The sequence below is a fragment of the Apostichopus japonicus genome, chromosome 15 (assembly GCF_037975245.1).
Source record: "Apostichopus japonicus isolate 1M-3 chromosome 15, ASM3797524v1, whole genome shotgun sequence".
NCBI classification, from domain to species: Eukaryota; Metazoa; Echinodermata; class Holothuroidea; order Aspidochirotida; family Stichopodidae; genus Apostichopus; species Apostichopus japonicus.
Genome location: NC_092575.1, coordinates 22424659 through 22446974, shown reverse-complemented (window position 1 = coordinate 22446974; position 22316 = coordinate 22424659). Strand labels below are relative to the sequence as shown.

The following is a 22316-nucleotide window of genomic DNA, read 5'->3' as shown; positions in this document are numbered from 1 at the left end:
CTCCTCTTTTTCCCCCTTTTTTCCTTTTTTCTTCTCTTTTTTTCTCTCCTCTTTTTCTTACCCGGGGGGCGCGCGCCCCCAACGCCCCCCCCCCCTGGATACGCACCTGATAAATGTATCTCATTCAATCTGGGGTAGTGGGCGGGAAGGGGGGGGGAACAGCGATTTCGCAGGGGACATCACAAGTTACTATTGAATTCCAACGAGCGCAAAGGGCGAGTATTACACGTGGGGTCCAAGGGGCCTGCATAGGGTCCTTGATGAGGTTCAGGGGCGAAGCCACCGGAAGCTCCTGGGGTTTCAATTTGTGTTGTATAAAAATCATCATTCTCCATAGCCTATACACAAGTCTAAAAACAAAATGTGAGCAACATTCAAGTGAATTGTTTCCATTGGTGAAAAAAAAATACATAAATGATCATGTATGTTATGTTATATACTGCAACAGTACTACAATTAAACCGACCCTAACAGGGGCTGAAAACATCAATTGAACCAAGTGTCTTCCAGTACGAAATATCGGAGTGAGATGTTCAGATATAACGAATTAACTGCAAGGTCATTTTACTTTTCCGTGAAATCCTGCACACGCCACTCAGAGTATATGGAGCCTGGTCGTGGCATCCATGGTAGAAGGGAGAGGGGGGGGGGTACGGCAAGAAAGAGCAGAACTCAAATTTGTATTCTTTAGGCTTCGTTTAACCAATAGCGATCTTTCTCATGGGGCATTTGATGATTAACTCAGGGAAAGTATATGGGAAAATACACAGATTGCTATTGGATGCTAAAATCTTTGAATGTATGTGCTAGCCACTTAGTTCTCACGTCAAACTTTTTCTGGGTTTTCTTTTTTACGCTAAGCGTCAGGTAGTTTTGGAGGGCCAAAAATGCAAATAAATGATTGCATATTCCTATTTATAGAGCGAATGCGTTAATTGAGTTTGTCTACTTGTGTTTCTGTATTATATATCTGTACACAACTTGACAAATAAATAATAAAAACAGAAATACTCTGGTAACTTGGTAACTGTTCAGCAAATTTAACAGGCTTGTAAATTGTATACGAAATGGTTATATAATTTGACGATAATTTGAAAACGTATCATAAATTGGTAATACGTATTTATGTATCATGGAAGAAGAAGACAATGAGTGTGGGAAAAGGAGGGGTGGGGAACCACCTACATCTTTGTGGATGGCAAAGTAGGGTATAATATTCGTACTAGAGGTTCGAAGAGACATTAAATAAAGTTGCTTTATAACTTTAAATTCGAATGGCAGATATAGAAAGTGAGAAACTACTTTGGAATCTGCTGTATACTCAATATTTGACCCAACGGGCCTGGCATAGCTCAGAGAAATATCAAACACAGCTGTATTTGGTCGGCATCACACTACCATTACATGTAACCCGGAAAAAACACAGTTCAGTGAAATTTACATTTTCTACTGGTATATGTCACAAAGATATTGCAAAAAAAAAAAAAAAAACGGATGAATGAGTTTCCTAAAAATTTGATACTCTACCAGCATACTTGGTCAGCAAAGACTAAAACAGTCACACAGGCTATGGCAAAACAGATATTACCCTTTGGGTGTACCCCTCTCCAATCTCTTCACCCCCCACATCCTCCCCACCCCTAAAAATGTTTAAACAAATCACTTACTATTATTCTCCATGCATATTTATCACATCTCTAATTACAAGTTTTGGTATGGACAGCCCAACAACATATGAAATAAGGAAAAAACAAAAATACCAGTCACATTTTTTATCATAATTTAATCTTTATTACAATATTTGTCTTAGAGACAGAACAATATGAATACAATATGTAACTATATAATAATGGTGGTTGTTGTTGTTTGTTGTTGACTTTCCACGAACAATTCAAATTCATTTTAACTGGAAGAAGCAGGTATTTATATCTATTGATTACCAACATCATTTAGCAACACCTCTTGAGAGGTTGTGACTTTCTCAACATGAGAGTAGAAGTGAGGTTTGTAACTGGAAAGTGTCTTTGGTTCCCACTACATAGGCTTCCAAACATTGAAGGAGGGGTAAGCCCAACAAAATTACCAATTTCTAAACAAAAAGTTTTATGGACAACAGATCTGCAGTGAGTCTTTTTCTTGTCGGCTAGCATAGTTACAAGAACTTGTACTCTACCCATGGATTTGTGCTCTTAGTTGACATCTCAATGGTTTAACAATCAGACCATTGTTAACATTAAACTATTGTTTTAATCATTCCATTACAAAAACCTTTCCTTTTTCTTTAATTATACCTGTAAGCATAGTATTGATATGTCATAGTGCAACATAAACAAAAAGAAAAAAGTGAGTGACGGTAATGTTTCCATAGCGATATTCCAGTTTTCAATATATTCTCCTTTTAAGTATTCTGTCTCAGAGATTTCCCTTCCTTCAGGTCAATAACTGATGACAGGGTCAGCCTGGGAATAATTTATTCAGTATCACATCACAAAATGCTATGCAAATTAGGCAACTTTGCTATAAAAGTGTTTTCACAAAATTTGAACACCAAATTATTTTCTGTTGGCTCCTCAGTACAGGCCTAATTGTCAAGTGTTCATCCAGTCTGTTATAAATGCTAATAACTCAACCAAAACATATTCCTGAAGGTTCCATATCAGCAGGGAACCCTCTCATTTGTCCTTGAGAAATTTGTCATTTTCAATGTCAATATGTTATTTGAGGCCATGACAGTCATGCTTTTCAATTCATATTTTGTGTTGTGTGGGACACAAAAATAACTGACCCACTTTTCTTTATGAGCTGCTTTACATGATGATTTATTTAAAGGTCTGCTGTATAGACCCCAACTATAGCACATGGAAAAGTTTCTTGAGATTACGTAATCGACCTGCCTTGGTCATAAAATGACCTCTTTTTACCAAATAGTCTGCAACGCCTGCCAAATATTTTTTCTCGTATGAGGGTCTTTGTGTGAACGCTGTATTATTAACTAGACATGAACACATTTCCACACAATGTTTACACAAAGAGCCTAATGGTTTTACGAAGCTTTGCTGGCTAATTGTAGATCCTGGGGTAAATTAACAACCGTGGTACTTCGATTACGTAATCACAAAACTTTCATAGCTATAGCGTGCTATAATTATAGCCAATAAAGCAGATCTAGGGTCATTTCTACAAAATATATGAGTGATATAGAAAGATACAATTTGGACTGTAAAGTATAAGATTCTCAATCATATACAATATATCAAAATTAATTGAGTGACTTACAGTAACCCTTTTAATGCTTGGTAGTCACATAATACTGTCAAAGAAATAGAACATAACCTGAAATTAAGTTTCTTTGCTTTTGTCCTTTCTTAAAATTAAACAGATTATAAAGAATTGTCAGAAAAAACACATATTCCCTTTTAGAGCTTCTCAACCTGAACCTGTCACGACCTATTGACCCTGTTGCTAGGAAGCAGTTATAACCTAACAATGTTTTGTTCTCATTGGTAATAACTTGACAGTCCTTTTTCTGTTTTGGAAGTCTTACAGATGACATCCCAATAAAATTTTCTCAAGTTATGAATAGTCATTCCCCAAAACTAGTGCAAAAGTAACCTTCATGGCTTCATACAGCATCTTTCTGTCTAGAAAAAAATGGTTGACTGACAAGATTCAATTCTTTCCTGGCAGGAAATTGTTCTTCTCGCTACGATTTGCTGCCTTTTATGGGAAACGTCAAGAGAGCCGAGTGTTCTCGAAATCTTCACACTTTTCTTCTTTCTGAGTTACCATTCAGACTTGTCTTCATCCTGTTGATGCTATCACCTTTGACCTCAGACGATCTAGACATCACCTCTGACCTCAGACGATCTTGACATCACCTTTGTTCGAAATAGTGATAATCTTCAAAGCTCGTAACACCTGCCGAAACAACATAAAGTAGATGGATGGATAGATTAAAACTGATTTAACTTAAAAGTGTCTTAAACTATTATAAACATGACACAGTACTTAAAAAGATTTAACTTCTACTTCCTTTTTTTTTTTTGAGGGAGCAGAATGGGGAGGAAGAGGGAAACAAAGAGGAGGGGCGTTGTGGGGATGATGACAAAACACAATTGAAAATACGAATTCTGTTTATCAGAATCAAATTCTGCACTTCAAATAGACTGAAAGTCCGACATATTTTTCTCTTGGTCAGGAAACCTATATTCCTAGGGGTCAGACTTCTGTCCATTAATTCTGAACTGACCTTTAACTTGGCTTGACCTGTGGCACCTGTGATTCTCATTCCCATACCGGTCATCTCCTTCACGGTCAGCGCTGCAGAGTCGGGTTCTTCTTGGAAATGGTCGTACAATTTCCGATATGCCTGTGAAGATGGTTGAGGAGAATGAGTTCATCTTCTGTTCTTTGATCATGATGCAGAGCACGATGTCTCAGATAACAGGCAATGTTCTGATAAATTGACCAATATGCCAACTTTTCCCACAATTACTTGTGGCAATAATGGCAAAACGAGACGAAAATTAGACAGGACAAAATGTGTACAATAGGTGAACATTTTTTACTCTTGATGCCCATTTTTGGTTGTGGCAGCCCATTTTCGAAATGGAGGGGTTTGGGGTGGGGTATGAAGGACTCACTTTAACACTTCCAGAGGTCACTAATGATGCAGAATGGGGTGGAGGGGAGCAAAATGGTGCTACATTTGGAACCAACTAGCATTGATATATAGGTCACTAGGGTGCATCATGAGAGACAGGTATGTAAGGTTGCTATAAACATACTAAAAGAATGATGCAAGGACAACTTTTGGAAGGAAAAAGTGGTGCAAGAGGCAATACAGAGAATTTTTGGCACATTTTGTATGTGTCAATGTTTCAATAATGAAGACAATAGTATAAACTGTACCATTCTGTGCCATTGTTTGAACCTGGACATTAGTCTTCTGTCACTCCTGCGGAAGTACTGACCAGACTTACCTTATTGACGTCACCAAGGACCGACCGACCTCGGACAAACTCGGATACGGATTTAAATTCAGATTCGTGGACGGGCACAAACTCAAGACTGGATGCCCTCAGTTCATGAATTGGAATATCTGTGGACAGAAGGTTTCAGACAAAAAAATTAATTTTTCTACATCCCAGTTGCGACAATCTCTTTCTTAAAGTTGTACTTTGATGTCTCGCTTTTAAAGCATTTCTACGTACGGTACGAACACTAGGAATTATCCAGTCTCTAGTAGACAAAGGTTCGGAACTGTTCACAATCGTCCGTGCGAAGTGTGTACCACATAGCGTGCTACTGACATTAACTGTATTTTCACATTGGGACAGATTGTATACTAATTTAACATTTAATTTGAATACAATTGGAAGTAATTCCTAAATGGATGGTGAATATTATGTGTCTTTTGCAAAGTTTGTAAGTTATTTTCGGACTAACCAACATTTCATGTGAAGCTACTTTTTCTGAATAAAAACTAAAGATTTTTTATCCTTGCTGGTTCACCAAAGAAATGACCATTTTTGTGTGTAATAATTCATCTTTTAAAAGAAGATATCGCTTCAAATGTCGGGATAAATGGTAACAAAGTCATTTGTAGGCAGACAATATTCATGTTTGACCATGGCGATGTATGGCAATGTTTCTTAACCTGGGGTGCACACACACCCTAGGGGGGTGTGAGGCAGGACCCAATGGGGTTGGAACCTATAGGAATAAACAATTGTAATTTCCTGAATGAGTCAGCCCCCTACCAAATCCCATGCTTAATGCACATTTGGTAGAGGGATGCAAAAGGGTTTCTTGATTGCTAGAAGGGTGCTAGTAATCAAAAAGGTTATGAAACACTAATGTATGGCTATAAGCCTTATTCTTGAGGCAGAAAAAAAGCTGTAATTCTCTTAGCTACCATAATCGTAACTGAATTAGAAGATGTAATTTAAATAAATTAAATTTATTAATTTTTCTCACCCTCTTCATTGCTCCCTGATGGTGAAGATTCTTCTGTTCTTGGAGAATCATTGTCCTGCCAAAAAAAAATTAATTTGAACAAACAAAGGACCCAAACTGCATATTTAATGGCAGCTTTCTAGATTCAGTTCCCAATTTCAGGCAATTTTTAACCAAAAATGCCAAATACTTACTTTTCAAAGTAATATCACAACTGACCTGCATCAGAATGTGGCCTGAGATATAGTACAGAGGGGTAAATTTTCAGTCTCACAAAGATTAGGGGGAGACAATTCTAGCAATATCAGAGGAAACATTTAACATACTCCAACCAATAATTAGTTAAATATGAGATCAAATGAAACAAAAATTATCAAGTTTTAAGCCTTAGTTATAGTGGATATAAAATCTAATGAATAAATGGGCAAATCATTTATATGAAGTAAATAACTCAGCATTCCACTTTAAGACATTAACACAATATATTTCTAGAGGTACAAATAGATCTCATAAGAAAAACTCACCTTACTTTTATCACAGAACCAAAGACCATGAAAGTACAAATGTTGAAATATTCAATGTTTGCAGATTTAACATTTAACACTTTGAAGTCCTTAAGTTCACTTAAAAGAATAGTCCAGGTCAAGCTTTCTTGTTGATATGTTACAGAGGAACATAATCTCATCCTTCTAGTGAAATTTGCATTCAATTCCCATGTACCGTGTTTGAGAATGACAGTTGAAGTTATCTGATATTCTACCAAAAGTGAACTTGAAGCAAACAGGTGTGATGTCATAGTTGCACACTGAAAAATAATGTTTTGTTTTTTCTTTATTATTCAGTCTCATTATGGATGCATCCAATTGTGGAGTATAAAATTAAACATCAATTTTAAAGGAAAACAAAATATTATGTATCAGTGTGCAACAATGATGTCACACCTGTTTTCTCCAAGTTCACTTTGGTACGAAAGGTGGCAACTTCAACTGTCAATATCTCAAAAACAGTACATAGGAATTGAATGCAAATTTCACTAAAATGATTAGATTATATTCCTCTTTTAACATTTCAAAAAGAAATTTTGACCTGGACTATTCTTTTTAAGTCCACTTAATGTACTTAAGTCCACTTAAGGTACTTAAGTCCATTTAAGTTTTGAGTTAACTTAAGTTTTTCCTCTAACCTGTTCAGGACTCTGATGTTCTGAAGGGCTCCCTTCAGTTTGTGGAGACGGAGATGAGATGGCAGGAGTCGATGGGAGTTTTACTCCTAGCAATGATTCAATGGCTGCTTGCTGATCCTTACTGTCCTCACACTGTGAATCATCATCAAAACAGTTTTAAAATGATAAACAGAAAACAAAATTATAAAGGTCATTTTCAATTTTTCATCAAACCTTGATGATGCTTAGAGTTACATTGCAGGGCTGGAAAACCTTGCGAACCTTCCGAACCAGGTTCGCGGGAAATCCGCGATGCTCGCGGGAAATCCAGACTGGCTGGAGAAAAAAAAAAAAAATCGGGGAAAAAAAAAAAGAAAAAAAAAAAGCGGGACGAAACTTAAAAAAAAACACGAAGGAGCAAAAAAGTACATCTGTAAAAACAATAAGGAAAATTTCAGAAGAAAAGTTTCAGAAACAAAAGAAAAATGTCCAGAGACCGTGCTCGCAATTTTAGTCTCAATAGCCTATAACGGGTAATGATGTGTCCCCAACCCACTCACAAGGGCAATGTCACACGGACACACACGGCCCAGCGCGGGAAGGTTGCTGTAATAAATCAGCCTCGCGGGAAATGTTTTGAACAATATTGCCATTCCACATTTTTTTTATACTTATATTATATGTTAGTTAGTAAACGTTTTCTTTCGTATGAATTTGACTTCAATTTGGTGTTCCCTTTAATGTGCGGGATTCCCTTCAATTGACTCAGTAATCCCGCAAAGAAAACATTTGTCTGCTGGAAATCCCCGCATCGTTTTCTTGCATTCGCGATAAGTTTATACTCAATGCACAACGTATTAACTTGACTGTAAAAAAAACTCTGAAAATCAGTAGAGAAATTACCAATTGTGTACGAAAAGTAAGTTGGTACACATTTCAAATTTTATGAAAGATCCAGCAAAACACTTTCGAAAAATTCACGCGAAACTGGCATATCGTGCTAAATGCAACTAATATCATGGAAACAAGGCTCTAGTACACCCATTTATGAATAAACCGTAAGACCACATCTGGTGTTCAGCGGGGGGAAAAGAAAGTATTTTCTAGAATTTCCAAAAATACAGAAAAAATAATATCCTACCATAGTACCAAGTAGCCTAACCACCTCGTCGGTTACGGATCTCACGTAACTACAAAAACACAACTAATCGTATTTTGCGAACTTGATGTTTTCTACAAGAACATGGAAATAATATTAAGCATTTAGTTATTCATGCCAAGTGGCCTAAAACATATTTTATTACAAGGTTTACTTTCATAAAGATGGCCATAGCTAGTGGGGCCTCGATGTGCTGCGTGTATGGTATGGATTGTGCCTCGTGTATCATGGGGAATACTCCATGAAACGTTTCTTGGAAACTTGCCAAAAATGTTAACAAACAGGTGTTAGACAGGGGATGAGCGCGCAGTTGTTTGGAAAGGCACCTGGGAAAATTCGCAGTACATGTATAGTAGCCTAACGTAGTATTTAAGTAGGGTTAGGCCGTATTGCAGTTGTAAACTGATGTACGTAAAGTGTGCGCTATACATTGTTAGGCAGTCTATAAACGGGGCTTTGCCAAACGTTGTTTGTTTCATAATATCGGGAGTTCTGTAAGTTAAACTTTTTAAAGATTGTAAGACAGATTAAATCTCTTTTCATTTTATAACATGATATAGCTACTCTAACTTGTCATTTTAAAATTTTCATCAGCTTCGTGACAATTTAAATTCAAAAAGTTGTCAGTATTTTGCATCCTCAACTGCGATTTTTTTTATCGCCAGACACGCAAAAATACCAAAATTTTCCGGGGTCTTTGCCCCCTGGACCCCCACAAGGGGTTCCATCCCTTGATCCCACCAGGGCCCTAAGACGGGCCCCTGGACCCCACGCCTTTATGCTTGCATGCTACGCGTGCTCGGCATGTTCGCTGCGCGAACACCGGCGGGAAATCGGAAGTGTGTTCGCAGGAAATTGAACAAGGTTTTCCAACACAGTTACATTGTGAGTTAGGGATAGACTGGCTTTTTTGGGGGATTGTATTTCTGATTTCTTCACACTTAATTTGGTTATACAAATAAATCTCTCCTTATCACTGTACATTTTCAGTGCTTGTTTTCAACTAGCACAAATGAAGATTTTTATCTAAAGAACTTCAATAACCCTCTTCTGCATTTTTCAAATATTTTCGTACTCCAATTGGAGCCAATACTGAAAGCTGAAATGTGACAAGGTTTAATATACCAATTTCAAGTCGAGTCATTAACGGTAATATTTTGCGATTCAAGTCACTGCATCATCATCTCTGCGGGGGAAGAACCTGACAAACTTGTTCGATTCAGTTCATTGTTTAAGCCTAGTCATGTGACTCATGACTCACTACAACACTGATTTAAAGATTTTGACTCTTGACTTTGGTATACAATTGTTACCAATCATTTGTAATTAACTATGTGTTAATGTACAAGACTGGAAAACTAGTGTGAACCTACTGGAAGTATAAAAGGGTGGCATAACTATGCAGTATTCTCAAAAAAACAACAGCATTTGTAACACAAAGCATGTCATGGTAACACATGGTCATGCATACTGTCACACTATGACACAAGGCATGTCAAGGTAACGCATATAAAGATTACATTCATGTACGACTCACATCAAGACCTGTGGTAATCTGGAGTCTTTGGATAGCTTGACTGGCTGCTACGATCTGATTCTTAAACTGCGACATCATCTCCTCCTGGGCCTTCTTGATGCTCTCAGCATCGTCCTGGAGACTGTTAAATTCTTTCTTAACCTGTTGCAACCTTCTCTTCATCTCTAATGGCGAGAGCTGAGTAAATATAAAAAAATATGGTTTATGATTTTAATCTTTAAAGCAACAATCAGGGTTCGCCATCTAATTCTCAACCAGACACCATTTTTTTAATACATAATCACTTCAGGGGTCCTTTTTGAATGACAGAAAAGTGAAATAAAATTAATCTACAATTTAAAGCTTTTGTAACGGTCTAACAGACAGTTACAGTAAGACACCATGCTGTACTGCCTCGAATTAACTTACTTTTCTTAAGTTTTTCAAGTGATTTGTCAAATTTCTGCCATTGGCACAGAACACAGAACATGTTTCTGTTGATACTGTCATCATTATGTATGCTTGGAGCTATGGTGTGAATTTTGGAGATAAGTCTATCTAGCCTAAACCTATTAAGCTACACTTTCTTGAGAGGTTTAACTTGTTAAAGTTGCAGACAAAAAGCAAATTACTTACAGTTTTAACCCTACAAACTATCTTTTTAAAGGCTTTGAGAAGGGTCCAAAAGTAGAAAACTACTATTTCAGTCTGGCAAATGTCCTGAGAGTGGCAGAAATAGGGATATGTTTTCACTATCCATAGCTGACACCTTTCTTTATCTTTCTACCAAATATGTGGAAGTACTGTTTTGCTTTAATGTTGCTTTCCATGTTTTAGTATTGGAAGATTCTGTGGTTGGTTGTTACATTACAAAACAAAAATCACAAATTAACTTTCTTGCAGAGAAATTTGAAGAAAGGCTTAATTTACATCTGAAAATGAATTTGTGGGTATGGTTCACTAACCTCACTTGAGTCTTCACCCATGCCTTGACAGAAATCATCATTCAACTTCCGAGACAAGTATTCTATGTTGCTGTCTGCCTTGCTGAACTGTAAAATGGTGAGAAGGAAATTTGAGTCTTTCACATGAAGTCATTCAATAAAGAAACATACAACAACCATATATATACGCATATTTCAAGAGAAGCTCCTTCTATATGGAGAAAATGTTAATGCACAATTAGTGGCTCACACAGAGACAAAAAGCACATGTCTTAATGACTGCAAGTGACAATTACCATCAACAGACAAAATGAACATTTTTCCTGACAAGAAAAATATTACTTAAAATTTATCACTTTCTAAATATTCACCTATGCAGGATTTTTGTAATAGTTTCCTCTCTTTGAAGTATGTATGTATGTATTTTAGATCCTTCTGCAAGCAGGAACTCGCAAAGAAGCCATCATTGGCTTATCAAAGCCGCAAGCTTACTGAAGTCTGTCTCTTAGATTCATATTTAACGTCAATGATTATAAATTGTCCACAACTCTGTTACTGGACGACATACATTAATCTTGAATTGACTCAAACTTATGGTTGAAAGGGGGTGTTACTAAAACGAATGACAATTGCGTTACACATAACGAATGACAATATGTTGTACACACTAAAAAATTGCGTTGACTAAAACGAATGACAGTGAATGACAGCACAGACATTTGCTTCTACCGGATATCACAGTTCAGACTTAGTGGGTATATTAAAGCCACACAAACAGAGTGGATGCGAAGTGCGTGGCTTACAGATCTAGTAAAGTACGGACAAGATACAAACGCACCTTATACTGTAGTAAGCAAAATTGTAAGTCTCATTTTAAAAAGTTAATTTAACATCATTTTTGCAGTTACGTAGTCAGCCCTTTATAATGGGGGGGCATATAACATCTTAACGTAATAAATATTATAAATACGGGGCAGATTGTGTGTTTGAAATTGCCGTGGCAAAAGTGTGGTGACCGGTCCGGGCCCACAAATCTGTGACACTATTTTATCGCTATATGCGCCACCACAGGTTGATGCGTAGCAAAGAATTGTTGGCTAAAAGTACCTCCTAGATCGCCGGAAATGGCACTGCCCAGTAATAATAGTATTAATAGTACGATATCATAGCATTTTCCACCCAAATTAATCGTGGATATATCAGTTTCAAACATACCAATTAGCCTGCACCTAACAATTACTTCAGTTATCTTTCTATATAAATCTACAGAGGTAAATGTCAAAGCACAGCACTCAAGCGCATTCTCACACAAAAACTTTCCCTGTGGTTTCTATCCGTAAATTACACCAAAAACCTGCAACCACGTAACATGCGATTTTCCTCAAATCATTTTTGCGCAGAAAACCAATAACCGCATTTACTCCACTCCGTTAATCTTTCTATCTCTCCTCACCACCGTTGTCATTCGCGAATGAATATTAACCCTGTACAAAGTCAATGGTCATTCGTTTTAGTTTGTCCTTTGAAAGGCACCGGCAACACTCCTTTAGTCCTTAAGTATAATATTACACACTTTGGCAAAATGTTATGTTTAAAATTGTATAGCTATAGGTTGTGTTTCAACATTATAGCAGGGAGCTCACTGCTTATGGTAGCCTACATGCTGCCATCATTTGTGAATTTCAAATGCAGAGAAAATTTTAATCACATACCATGGCTTCCATCTTCTCCACTGATGATTCAAGTTCATGTTCTGCCATGCTGATGTCAAGAACGTTTAATTTAAAGTACAGTAGCTACGGGGAGAAGATACAGATCTCATTTAAACACAGATGTTTAGTTTATAGCTCAATGCTCATTCAATAATGCTACAGTATGTAGAGATTGTCTCATTTATTCGTTGTGTAGTGTGGGAAACTGAATGAATTATTGTTAGGCCGAACCTAATCTTTGTATAATGTTACACTACAGTAGGCTTAGGCCTATATAAAATCAGTCATATTTACGCTCCACCTACAAAAATAACGATATGCTGTTTCCGAAAGACTACCAGAATGTTGACTATATTCTTGTAGAAATCGTGATCTTTTAAATAAAACGGTCAATGCTGAATTGTCTCAAAAACTAAAAAGAAATTACGGTACTACAGTGTGTCCTCAACTAAAGTCAAAACACAGCGGTCCGGTGTATAACAAACAACTTCCGGGTCACGGTCACAGTACTCAACTTCCTCGGTTTTTAGTTGAGTACGTCATCTCTGTGAAGCTCACCGATTGGCTCAGAAAATGATGTACCACATCTTGAAACTGAGAATAGAGACTCAAACATAATGGATGTCAATTGCACAGCTGACATCGTAGAACACTTGCTGTTTTTCAGAGACTAATATAAGCGAAAAGCCACAAATTTCGGACATCATTATATCGAGGAAAAAGTGTTGATCCAATTCATCAGGTTGTACATCTGAAAAGGATATTTTATAAGGTGCCTATGCTAGCTCGGGTTTGAGTGTGTACTGTGTGTACTGACCAAGTGAGAATGAGACTTTCAGAGTGTGACTGATAAAACAACTTTAGCCTAGACGTTAGCCTAGATACTATAGCCGAGGGAAGTTGGTATGTAAGAAATGTATAAAGATGATTGTATTTTACAAAGATTTGCAGATTTGTACATGCCAATAGCCACTTCATGTTGCACTATAGGTGTACATGAAGGTCTAGTAGTTTAGTTAGTTTATTTTAGACCCAGGATCAGGAAGCATTACTAGGCTATAGCTTATTTTGAGACCCTAGCCTATCCCTGTTAGATCGTGGATGAACACTGGCTAATTTCAAGCCTTCTCTTTTCGATAAGTGTTCAAAGGATAACGAGGCAGGGGTGTGAATTCGCTCCCATTCCTGCTCCCGGGACCGCCATTTAACCTCTCCATCTGACGGATGAGAGTGTATACCCCAGCATATCTGACCACTTTCTCAAATCTGAGGTAGGCAAAGGCACCCCATTCGACATCGCTGCAGTGCAGCCATGACAAACAAAGTTGTTTCATAAACTACTAAAGAACAGAAAAACCCCATTTCCCAATTTCAAAAACCAGAAGTACCAAATCCACAGAAGACTCCGCACATCTCCACTGCATGGCAGCGATTTTTGAATAGAGAATCTGGCTCCTGGCAGAATTTTTGGAACGTAAGGATTGTGAGGACACTCTTACTGCTGAACCAAGCCTTGCCCGAAGCCCTAGTAAACCCAAAGTTAGAATTTACACCCTTAATATAGTTATACCATATCATGTAGACCTGTCAAATCTCTCTACAGTACTACTGCAAAACCCAACCATGTCACTGCCCGTAATCGGGGACCTACTTTAATGCTCATATTTTAGTAGTAAGTTAATTTTTTTCTATAATTTGCCCTCCCTCTTTTTCTTACAAATTTGCATTTATAAACTAATTGTAAAGTCTGCTTTATTTTTCACAGTTTTTAAAAAAATGGCAAAACCTAATCACAAGCAGAAATCATCTTGCCAGTCCAGTAGAAAGCGACGACAAGCAGACGTCCAGCTAGAAAGATGGGCTAAGAGAAGGCGTCATAAATCAAGACAGAGAGACCACAATCAAACAATTCAGATGCTCTCATACTCTGAGGATAATTGCAGTAGTGAAAGGTATGTGCTATGAACTAAAACAAAGAAAAGAAATGGAGTTCATGATATCATTCTGTGTGATTATATACTGATCTATATCTTTTATTTTTTTATTATTTATTTTTTAATTTAAAAAAAATAATTAAAAAAAATACTGATCTATATCTTAACAAATAATAAAATTCTCTCTTCTCTGAAGGTGTAGAAGAAGGTCAGGTTCTGTAGAGCGAGTGGAGGACCTTAGTATTTATAGTCGGAATCCATTTTCTTTCCCTACGGTGGATGTCAGTTGGTGGCTCGGTAAAAGAGATGAATCCACTTTATTAAAACTACCGACATCGATGTTTGGTGCTTGCCGATGGTGCTTGGACAAATTTAGCAAGGTAATAAATAATCTTCTTTATCTTTTCAGAAGAAAACATGTTGGAAGTTATATCGTCTGTCCTTAAATTTAAATCTGTTTTATTCTGTGTCCAGCATTCCCTTTCCTATCACAAATATTTTGTTTCCCTCATAGAGTGTAGAGATGGCCAAGGATACGGTGTTCCCATCTCGTGTCTACCAACGGGAACTCACTGCTACCCAAGAACAACTCAGTAAACTCATCCAAGAGGTGGAGCGTCTCAAGACAGAGGCGGAGCAAAGTAAAAGACAAAATGTGAGTTTTTCTGCAAATTTAATGTAATTTTCGTAACAATTGTTCAGTTTATGAGGCTGAAATTTTCTTTGGTCAGACACTTAACCTGACACAGTAATTATACACCATCAGCCTAACAAAACAAAATGAATGTTTTAATATGCAACAAAACCCAAAATTGGCCAAACTTAAAGAACAAGGTGCATTAATCATTTATCAAAAGATGTATATGAAATGAATATATACATGTTTGAATTATAAACTTTAGAAGCAGACTAGGAACTGCAAATTTGGTTTACATTTTTGCTGCAATTCTCTACTACAACACTACAATCTATCAAATCCTATCTCTTCTTTTTTTTCATCTCAGGGATCTGTTGCCTTGCCAACAAGAGACAAGTCAAATTGCTGTCAGTGCAATTTTCACAGTACTAGCCAAAACTCTGCCAACCAATTGCAGGCTTGTGAACCAGTCACAGGGAATACTGCTGTACCAGATGGACCACAGGTTGCCCCTCCACCCCCACCACCTCCTCCCCCACCTCCTCCTCCCCCACCTCCCCTTCCTCCATCCCTACTATCCAAGGGACCAAGAAAACTGAATATAGTACGAAAGAAAAGAGACAATGAAGATAAGGTATGGTAGCTCCATTTTTGTCTTGATAACCTTTTAAACAATTTTGAATCACTTGTTGTCTTATTCACGTCAGTATCAATAAGTGGTAATAAAATGTTCTAAGACCACATTAGAAGAGCTCTCACAAATGAAGGACCAATGCCCATAAGGTCCTGCATTAACTTCATAATGTGGTGTGAACAACTTTGTGAGTACATGAAGCCTATCAGTTTTGTGACACAGGTTAAAGGTCATCTGGTGTGAACAGAGGTTAAGTTCTTATCCTTCAATCCTTGTAAACGTCACTCAATAAAATGAAGCCTGCATTAGCACCATGCTTAATATATGACTCGACCTTACTGAATACGTGCATCCAGTTAATTTTATATGGGGTGAAAGGTCAGTTGAAGCTAACAGGAAACTGTTGCTCCAGCAGCAATGCTTGGATAAACTTCATACTTGGTCGGTTGATCTGTATAGTTAGTACAAAATCCCTAGTTGCTTCATGTGGAGGTCCAAGGTCAACATTGGTCTAAGTCTGAAAACCTTGGATACATGATATAAACTCCAAAGTGAAAGCTTGGATGAACTCTTAACAATAATAGATCCAAAGTTGTGCAAGAAGTTGTTGTCATCAGTAGTGCAACTGTGAATAACCTAATGTAAAGTGCTCTATTATCAAATATTCTCATATTAAATGTGGCAAAGAATTATTATACCTGTTTACTTTTTGGTTTATTTCTACTTTTTCTGTCTTTTTTTACTTCAGTCAAAGTCATCAGCTCCTCAGAGGGTGACCTTACAAGACATTCAGAATGTCAAACTCAGAAAGGCATCAGAAACCCAAGAAAAGGTTGGTCTTAGCGTAGGCGTAGGAGATCAATTTGATTTGGGGGGGCTGTAACAACTTGCCCAAAAAATATAACCAAAATTTGGACTTCTTAATGTGCATATCATATTCGCATTCATCCGTTATTACATTGCATGCCAATACCGTACAATCATTTGCTGTGTTATTACCCTTCCATATAAGTTATCGTTGTTGGGGAAGTCGGTACAATAATAATGATAATAATAATATCAGTTTAACCATTGAAAAACACATTCCAAATTATATTTCTTTAGGTAGGTGCCCAGCATATCGCCCTAATTTTTACAAAAAATATTTGGTTGGGGGGCTGCAGCCCCCCTCCGCCTCCTATTCCTATGGGTCTTAGTCCTCTGGCAGGTATATTTTACCAGTATTCGCAAAGCCTGGGGTGTATCGTCTTCAAAGAACAACTTTAGTCATTATTTTCCACACTAGACCTAGGCAATGTTAGAAAATGCTAACTCAAAGTGATCGCCTTTAAGCAGGGAATAATTTAGTGTTCAAATTTTGTGCAGCAGTTTTGAAGGCTCCAGACTTTGTATCACATAAAATACTTCGGTTACTCTATGCAAAAGAACTACTGCATATCTTTGCACTTGTATAGCAGTTTGCACAGTTTGCATAGCAATGCCAATGATAGCGATTTGCAATTACAATGCCAGGTAAATAATTCCATATTAAGGTCTGCACAGATGTGTTAAGGCAAAAGCAGATTCCAGTCCTGTTCATTTCCATGATATGATTATACTTTTGGATGAAAAACTTCCCTTCTTTGCTTAGAAATGAATATTCAAAGAATTTTAAAACAGGTCAATGAAGTACCAAATTTGTTCCATATTTCTACAAATTTATTTCATGGAACACAAATATTTTTCTTGTGACAAAGTTATATCTTTGTTGGGGAGGGAACGGGCAACAATAATAACAACAATAATAAAACAATAATACCTTACCTGTATTGTATGGTTGAAAGTAAAGTTACATAACTGTCAAGACACATACTTGAGGCAATATGCAAATGATGCTCTGCTTATGTGAGATTGTGAGAAATTTTTAGAAGAAGATGTTTGCTGCCTCCAAGGGTAAAAAGTCAGCTTGAAATTGAAGAGATAGGATATGGGAATCAATATTTGATGTGGGAGATAACAATTACATTTTAGGGCAGGTAATGTCATTCAGCACCATCTCATCCTCCTGTCCCCGCCCTCCTCCTTCCAGTGAAAAAATAACAGAGAACTACCACTGGATGCTGAACTTGTCTTCCATAGAATTTTAATAATAAAAATGTAAACAATATCAACATTTGTTTTTTCTCCCTTACCAGAGAGAGAAGGCAAAGCCATCGATTGGAGGACCACTTGTATCTCTTTCAGATTTACAAACGTTTCGATTGAAGAGAACTACAAATTCTGATGCTGAGAATCTTAACCCAAAGATGGTTTTAAGAAATAGGTGAGTTGAGGAAGATGTTAAAATCAGTTCCTCCTTGAAGAGCAATGATTATTTCCACTCATTTACAATTTAAAGATTATTTTTCTTTGGCCACAAGTTAGTTCATAAATTTTCAGTACTTTTCATCGTGTTCAAGTAAAGTCAAAAAATAATTATTTCAGCTTGCGGTTGAACACTAAATGTAAACAACCACAATAACTGTACTGAATGGTGGTTTACAGTACACACATAAAAACAGAGGTATGTGGTAACAATGTGTTTGCTCTCAGAAACTCTTTGTGCTGGATTTTAATTTGGTTTACTTGACAATTCACCACTGACATGGTTGTCACCCTGGTTTCTGTATAAACAGGATATCTCAGACTGCCTTTTGTTTTTCCAAACAGGATATCTCAAGAGGCTCTTCAATTCAGAACTCAGCTCCGAAAGGTCCATGTCGCCCGGAGTCCAGGGGGGACACCGATGCGCAGGGCTTTCAGAGACGAAGGGACTGGTCTGACCCCAGTCATGACCAGGGCTCTGAGAAAGAAATTCCAGGTGAGTGTAATTTATAATTTAAACAGGACATCTGTCAACTAGCATATATGCTAGTGTACATATATATATGTAACATAATGGTGAAAACCATTACTTAGTATTGAACTAATAGGGCCATTACTGCCGATTCTCACAGTTTGTTGTTTGTGAGACTCATGGTTTTTATGTATCATTTCAAAATGGGATCTCCAAGTCTCATATTCATACATTTAAAACCTGAAAACAGTAAAAACAGATTTGCACAGAGTTGCTTTAAAATGACGAGAGATCCATAACATCTGGGTCCAACAATCCGATGTATTCATTTCAATACTTTTTTTTTCGTTCTTTGTCAATTCTTTTTTCTCCTTCCTTTATTTAGGGTTTGCGAACTCCATCACCCCGCGACTCACCCACAACTCCACCGATTCGGAACTGAGAGCGTCATCAGTTTGGAGAAAAAGAAGATTTAAATCGCTTGATTCATAAATTTGAGAATAAGAGTGCATAGTTGAAACAAATAAATATGAACATTGCATTACTGCTGTGAGCTGATATGATAAGACTGATAAAGCAGCTTATGTAACATCAGTGGTAGTAGGAACCAATGGTAAACTCTTCCTATTGAAACATACAAATTCATATTTGTTTGTTTATTCAATATCTCATTAGAATTTTCAAAATTAGAATGTAACCTTTTAGAAACTTAGAAATTGATATGCTTCAGTTTCTTTCAAGTTCAATTTATTAATTTTGGAAACATTTGATGAACATCTTTGACAAGCGAAAAAAATTCAAAGCAATCAGGGTGGACTAAGCTGATTCTATACAAATTTGTTTGTTCGAGATAGGATGTGGTTAGTCAACTTCCTCCACCCCACCCACTACAACCTGGTGTTAGTAATTTGCCTGTTCCCTTAAAATAATTCGTTTTTGTGTCAGAGAACAGTTTCACAGGACTGCCATCATAAAAAATGCTTATATTAATATTGTGGAAAGGATTGAAACAGTTTTGTTTAAGACAAATGTTTATTTATTTGAAAAACATTTATTTAGGATAAATTTCAGTGCTTCACAATTGCAAAAAGATGATGTAAAATAAGGGGAAGGGGAGACAGGCTTTGAGGAAGTGCCTAAGAAGCTTTATTGATGTGCATAATTACAGTTGTTATGTGTACAACCAATAGAAAGAAGTAATAGGAACAAGAAATCAAATAAACAGCACCCATTCTGTTACATTGTAGTGTGCTATTGCTGTTTAATTAATCGAACTGTGTGAATGTTTGATTTGAAGATTACTAGGATGATAAAGGGATTGGATTGATAGATGATGAAATTTTAGGGAAAAAAAGAAAAGAAAAGAAAAAATGTTACTATTTTTGTTAATATTTTTTAAACTTCTATTGATTATTATTTTAACTTCTTTTGTTAATATGAGGATGTAGTCTTGGTTTATCATGCAATAAATGTATGCAATTATATATTAAGGGAAACTATGGGCTTCTTCGTTCTTTGTAACCATGGTTACGGTGACATGTCTGAATTAACATAATGAATTACAGCTGAAATGGATGATTACAGGGCAAACACAACAGAGAAATATCAAAAGTTGTAGTAAGTTTAAAAGGATGCAAAGTCAAAAAATAAATAGGAGAATAACAAAGTAAAATGATGTTACTTAATAAAATAAAGATTAAATAATTTTGACTTTCAAGGTTAAGTTCATGTGGAAAGTTATGGTAGAACTAAAGGTATTGTAATATAATTTTTTTATTTATGATTTTGCTGATATGTGCCTTTTGTCATTGAGAACTATTATGGTTATCCTATTCTGCAGGTATCAAATAACAATGATAGATATCATATCGGTGGAAGATATGAACAATTTTCAGATACATTCAATTAGGACTTTTTCCATGACATTGCATGACAACATTATTTGACATAAAAAAAAAAAATTTACACTGCTTGTTCTTTATATGCTCTTTGCTTCTTTCGTGGCTTTAATTTCCTCAGTTCAGTTTTTTATTACGACTTTTCAACTTCATTGTGTAAATTCTACCTTTCTGCAGTTGGAGGGACTATATAAACCAACTTTAATTTTTTATACTCTGTAATACATGTTGTCATGCCAACATTGATCATAGAAAATTTCAAGTGCTGTTAGTTCTATGTGTGTGTGTAAGATGTGTGTGTGTGTGTTTATATCTTTATTTACTTTTTCATCTTTGTAAATTCTAGTGTTAGATAAACAAAGGCATCCATTTCACATAAGTTAGTACAACATGAGCATTAAAATCAATTTTTGTACCATATTGAACTATAACAATATTTATCTAAAAAATATGTAAAAGATAGTGTTTACAGTAGCCAAAGAAATAAAGTAGAATGATTAATTGTGGCAGTGCACCTCCACAGCTGTGTGAATAAAGCTAAGGGCATTGACCAGAGAGAGACATTTTCTGGAGGTAAACCTTGCCAGGAAATTCATAAATTGTGCATGGGTTTACTTTAAGTTAAATTTTGCAGCTAAATGGTTTATTGTACCAAGAGTCAAAGAAAGGGATTGGGTTTAAATAACTGTTTGGGTGAGAATTGCACTTCTGTGCCTGAGTGAATTTTGTTCAAGGAATATGGCATTCACGGACATCTGCAATAAGCCAAAAGAAAAGTTGTAGAAGAAGAATGTGCTAGTTTATGTCAGTGTGGTTTTAGATTGATGGACTCACTACTGTGGTTATCAAGGGTGGGAAGAATGTGCACAATGACTGCACCATATTATTGCCATGTGACCTACATCTCCAATAAGATGGGTCGGTGGAATGTGCACCATGCCTGCACCATATTATTGCCATGTGATCTACATCTCCAATAAGATGGGTGGGTGGAATGTGCACCATGCCTGCACCATATTATTGCCATGTGATCTACATCTCCAATAAGATGGGTGGGTGGAATGTGCACCATGCCTGCACCATATTATTGCCATGTGATTTACATCTCCAATAAGATGGGTGGGTGGAATGTGCACCAAGACTGCACAATATTGTTGCCATGTGATCTACATCTCCAATAAGATGGGTAGGTGGAATGTGCACCATGCCTGCACCATATTATTGCCATGTGATCTACATCTCCAATAAGATGGGTGGGTGGAATGTGCACCATGCCTGCACCATATTATTGCCATGTGATCTACATCTCCAATAAGATGGGTGGGTGGAATGTGCACCATGACTGCACCATATTATTGCCATGTGATCTGCAACTCTTTATTGGAGATGTAGATCACATGACAACAATATGGTGCACATTCCACCTTCTCATCTAACCTACCCATTCTTATTGGAGTTAACAGTACTAAAGTTCATGAACTGAAATACAATTTGTCAACTCAAGTTAAAAAGAAAACAACATAATGGAGTACTTTTACACTGATTTAACTTGCATTGTTTCTCACTGTAATGGTAATTATGAATTAACTGGTGATTTCTATAGGTAACTTGAGGGGGGCAATGAAGTTATGTTAATTTTTTTCTTAAAATGTTAAGTTCTTAAAAAATTACTACATTAGTCTATGATGATTTTTTTAAATAAATATTTTATTTATAACTTTTACTTAATCTTGTCTTGGTGGGGGAGGGGTCAATGCAAGATTAAGAAATTGGAAAAGAGGTTGAATTCTTGGGGACTACCGGTCTAGACTTTCAAATGTTTAGTTAAGCACATCATATAATAAAGATACAAACGATGTGAAAATTTGGTGAAATAATATCTTATTTTACATGAGAACAGAATTTATTTTTTGGTGACATACTGGGGTTATTTTGTTTTTCAACTTA

The 22316-nt window shown here is 36.6% G+C and overlaps 2 protein-coding genes across 5 annotated transcripts; one reads left to right on the top strand and one right to left on the bottom strand.

The window, feature by feature from the left end:
- Window positions 1–1696: 1696 nt before the first annotated feature.
- Window positions 1697–12888, bottom strand: LOC139980699 (SKA complex subunit 2-like). 2 transcript variants are annotated; one of them, XM_071992538.1, is made up of 9 exons: window positions 12757–12888; window positions 12452–12535; window positions 10761–10847; window positions 9817–9993; window positions 7142–7273; window positions 5980–6034; window positions 4983–5101; window positions 4250–4369; window positions 1697–3918 (listed from the first exon to the last, which is right to left on the bottom strand). In XM_071992538.1, exons 2-9 carry the CDS (start codon window positions 12497–12499, stop codon window positions 3859–3861), a joined length of 798 nt encoding a protein of 265 aa, XP_071848639.1. In that variant the 5' UTR covers window positions 12500–12535; window positions 12757–12888; the 3' UTR covers window positions 1697–3858. The 2 variants fall into 2 exon arrangements, with proteins under 2 accessions (XP_071848639.1, XP_071848640.1); XM_071992539.1 differs by lacking the exon at window positions 12757–12888 and having other exon boundaries at window positions 12452–12697.
- A 143-nt stretch (window positions 12889–13031) lies between these two features.
- On the top strand, window positions 13032–20897 carry LOC139980698 (proline-rich protein 11-like). 3 transcript variants are annotated; one of them, XM_071992535.1, is made up of 9 exons: window positions 13032–13223; window positions 14217–14403; window positions 14582–14765; window positions 14900–15040; window positions 15390–15656; window positions 16405–16488; window positions 17831–17958; window positions 18345–18495; window positions 18857–20897. In XM_071992535.1, the coding sequence occupies exons 2-9, from the start codon at window positions 14228–14230 to the stop codon at window positions 18911–18913; spliced, it is 1188 nt and encodes a 395-aa protein (XP_071848636.1). In that variant the 5' UTR covers window positions 13032–13223; window positions 14217–14227; the 3' UTR covers window positions 18914–20897. The 3 variants fall into 3 exon arrangements, with proteins under 3 accessions (XP_071848636.1, XP_071848638.1, XP_071848637.1); XM_071992537.1 differs by having other exon boundaries at window positions 13038–13193; XM_071992536.1 differs by having other exon boundaries at window positions 13222–13354.
- Window positions 20898–22316: the final 1419 nt, after the last annotated feature.

Bases quoted from the DNA above. Each gene is read 5' to 3' on its own strand.
- LOC139980699 (XM_071992538.1), bottom strand. From the start codon at position 12,499: ATGGCAGAACATGAACTTGAATCATCAGTGGAGAAGATGGAAGCCATG. The intron at 10,848-12,451 runs GTATGTGATTAA...ACCATTTTACAG, and splicing joins TGGAGAAGATGGAAGCCATG to TTCAGCAAGGCAGACAGCAA. The intron at 3,919-4,249 runs GTCAGTTCAGAA...TTGTTTCGGCAG, and splicing joins CAGGTCAAGCCAAGTTAAAG to GTGTTACGAGCTTTGAAGAT.
- LOC139980698 (XM_071992535.1), top strand. From the start codon at position 14,228: ATGGCAAAACCTAATCACAAGCAGAAATCATCTTGCCAGTCCAGTAGA. The intron at 15,041-15,389 runs GTGAGTTTTTCT...TTTTCATCTCAG, and splicing joins AGCAAAGTAAAAGACAAAAT to GGATCTGTTGCCTTGCCAAC. The intron at 15,657-16,404 runs GTATGGTAGCTC...TTTTTACTTCAG, and splicing joins AAAGAGACAATGAAGATAAG to TCAAAGTCATCAGCTCCTCA.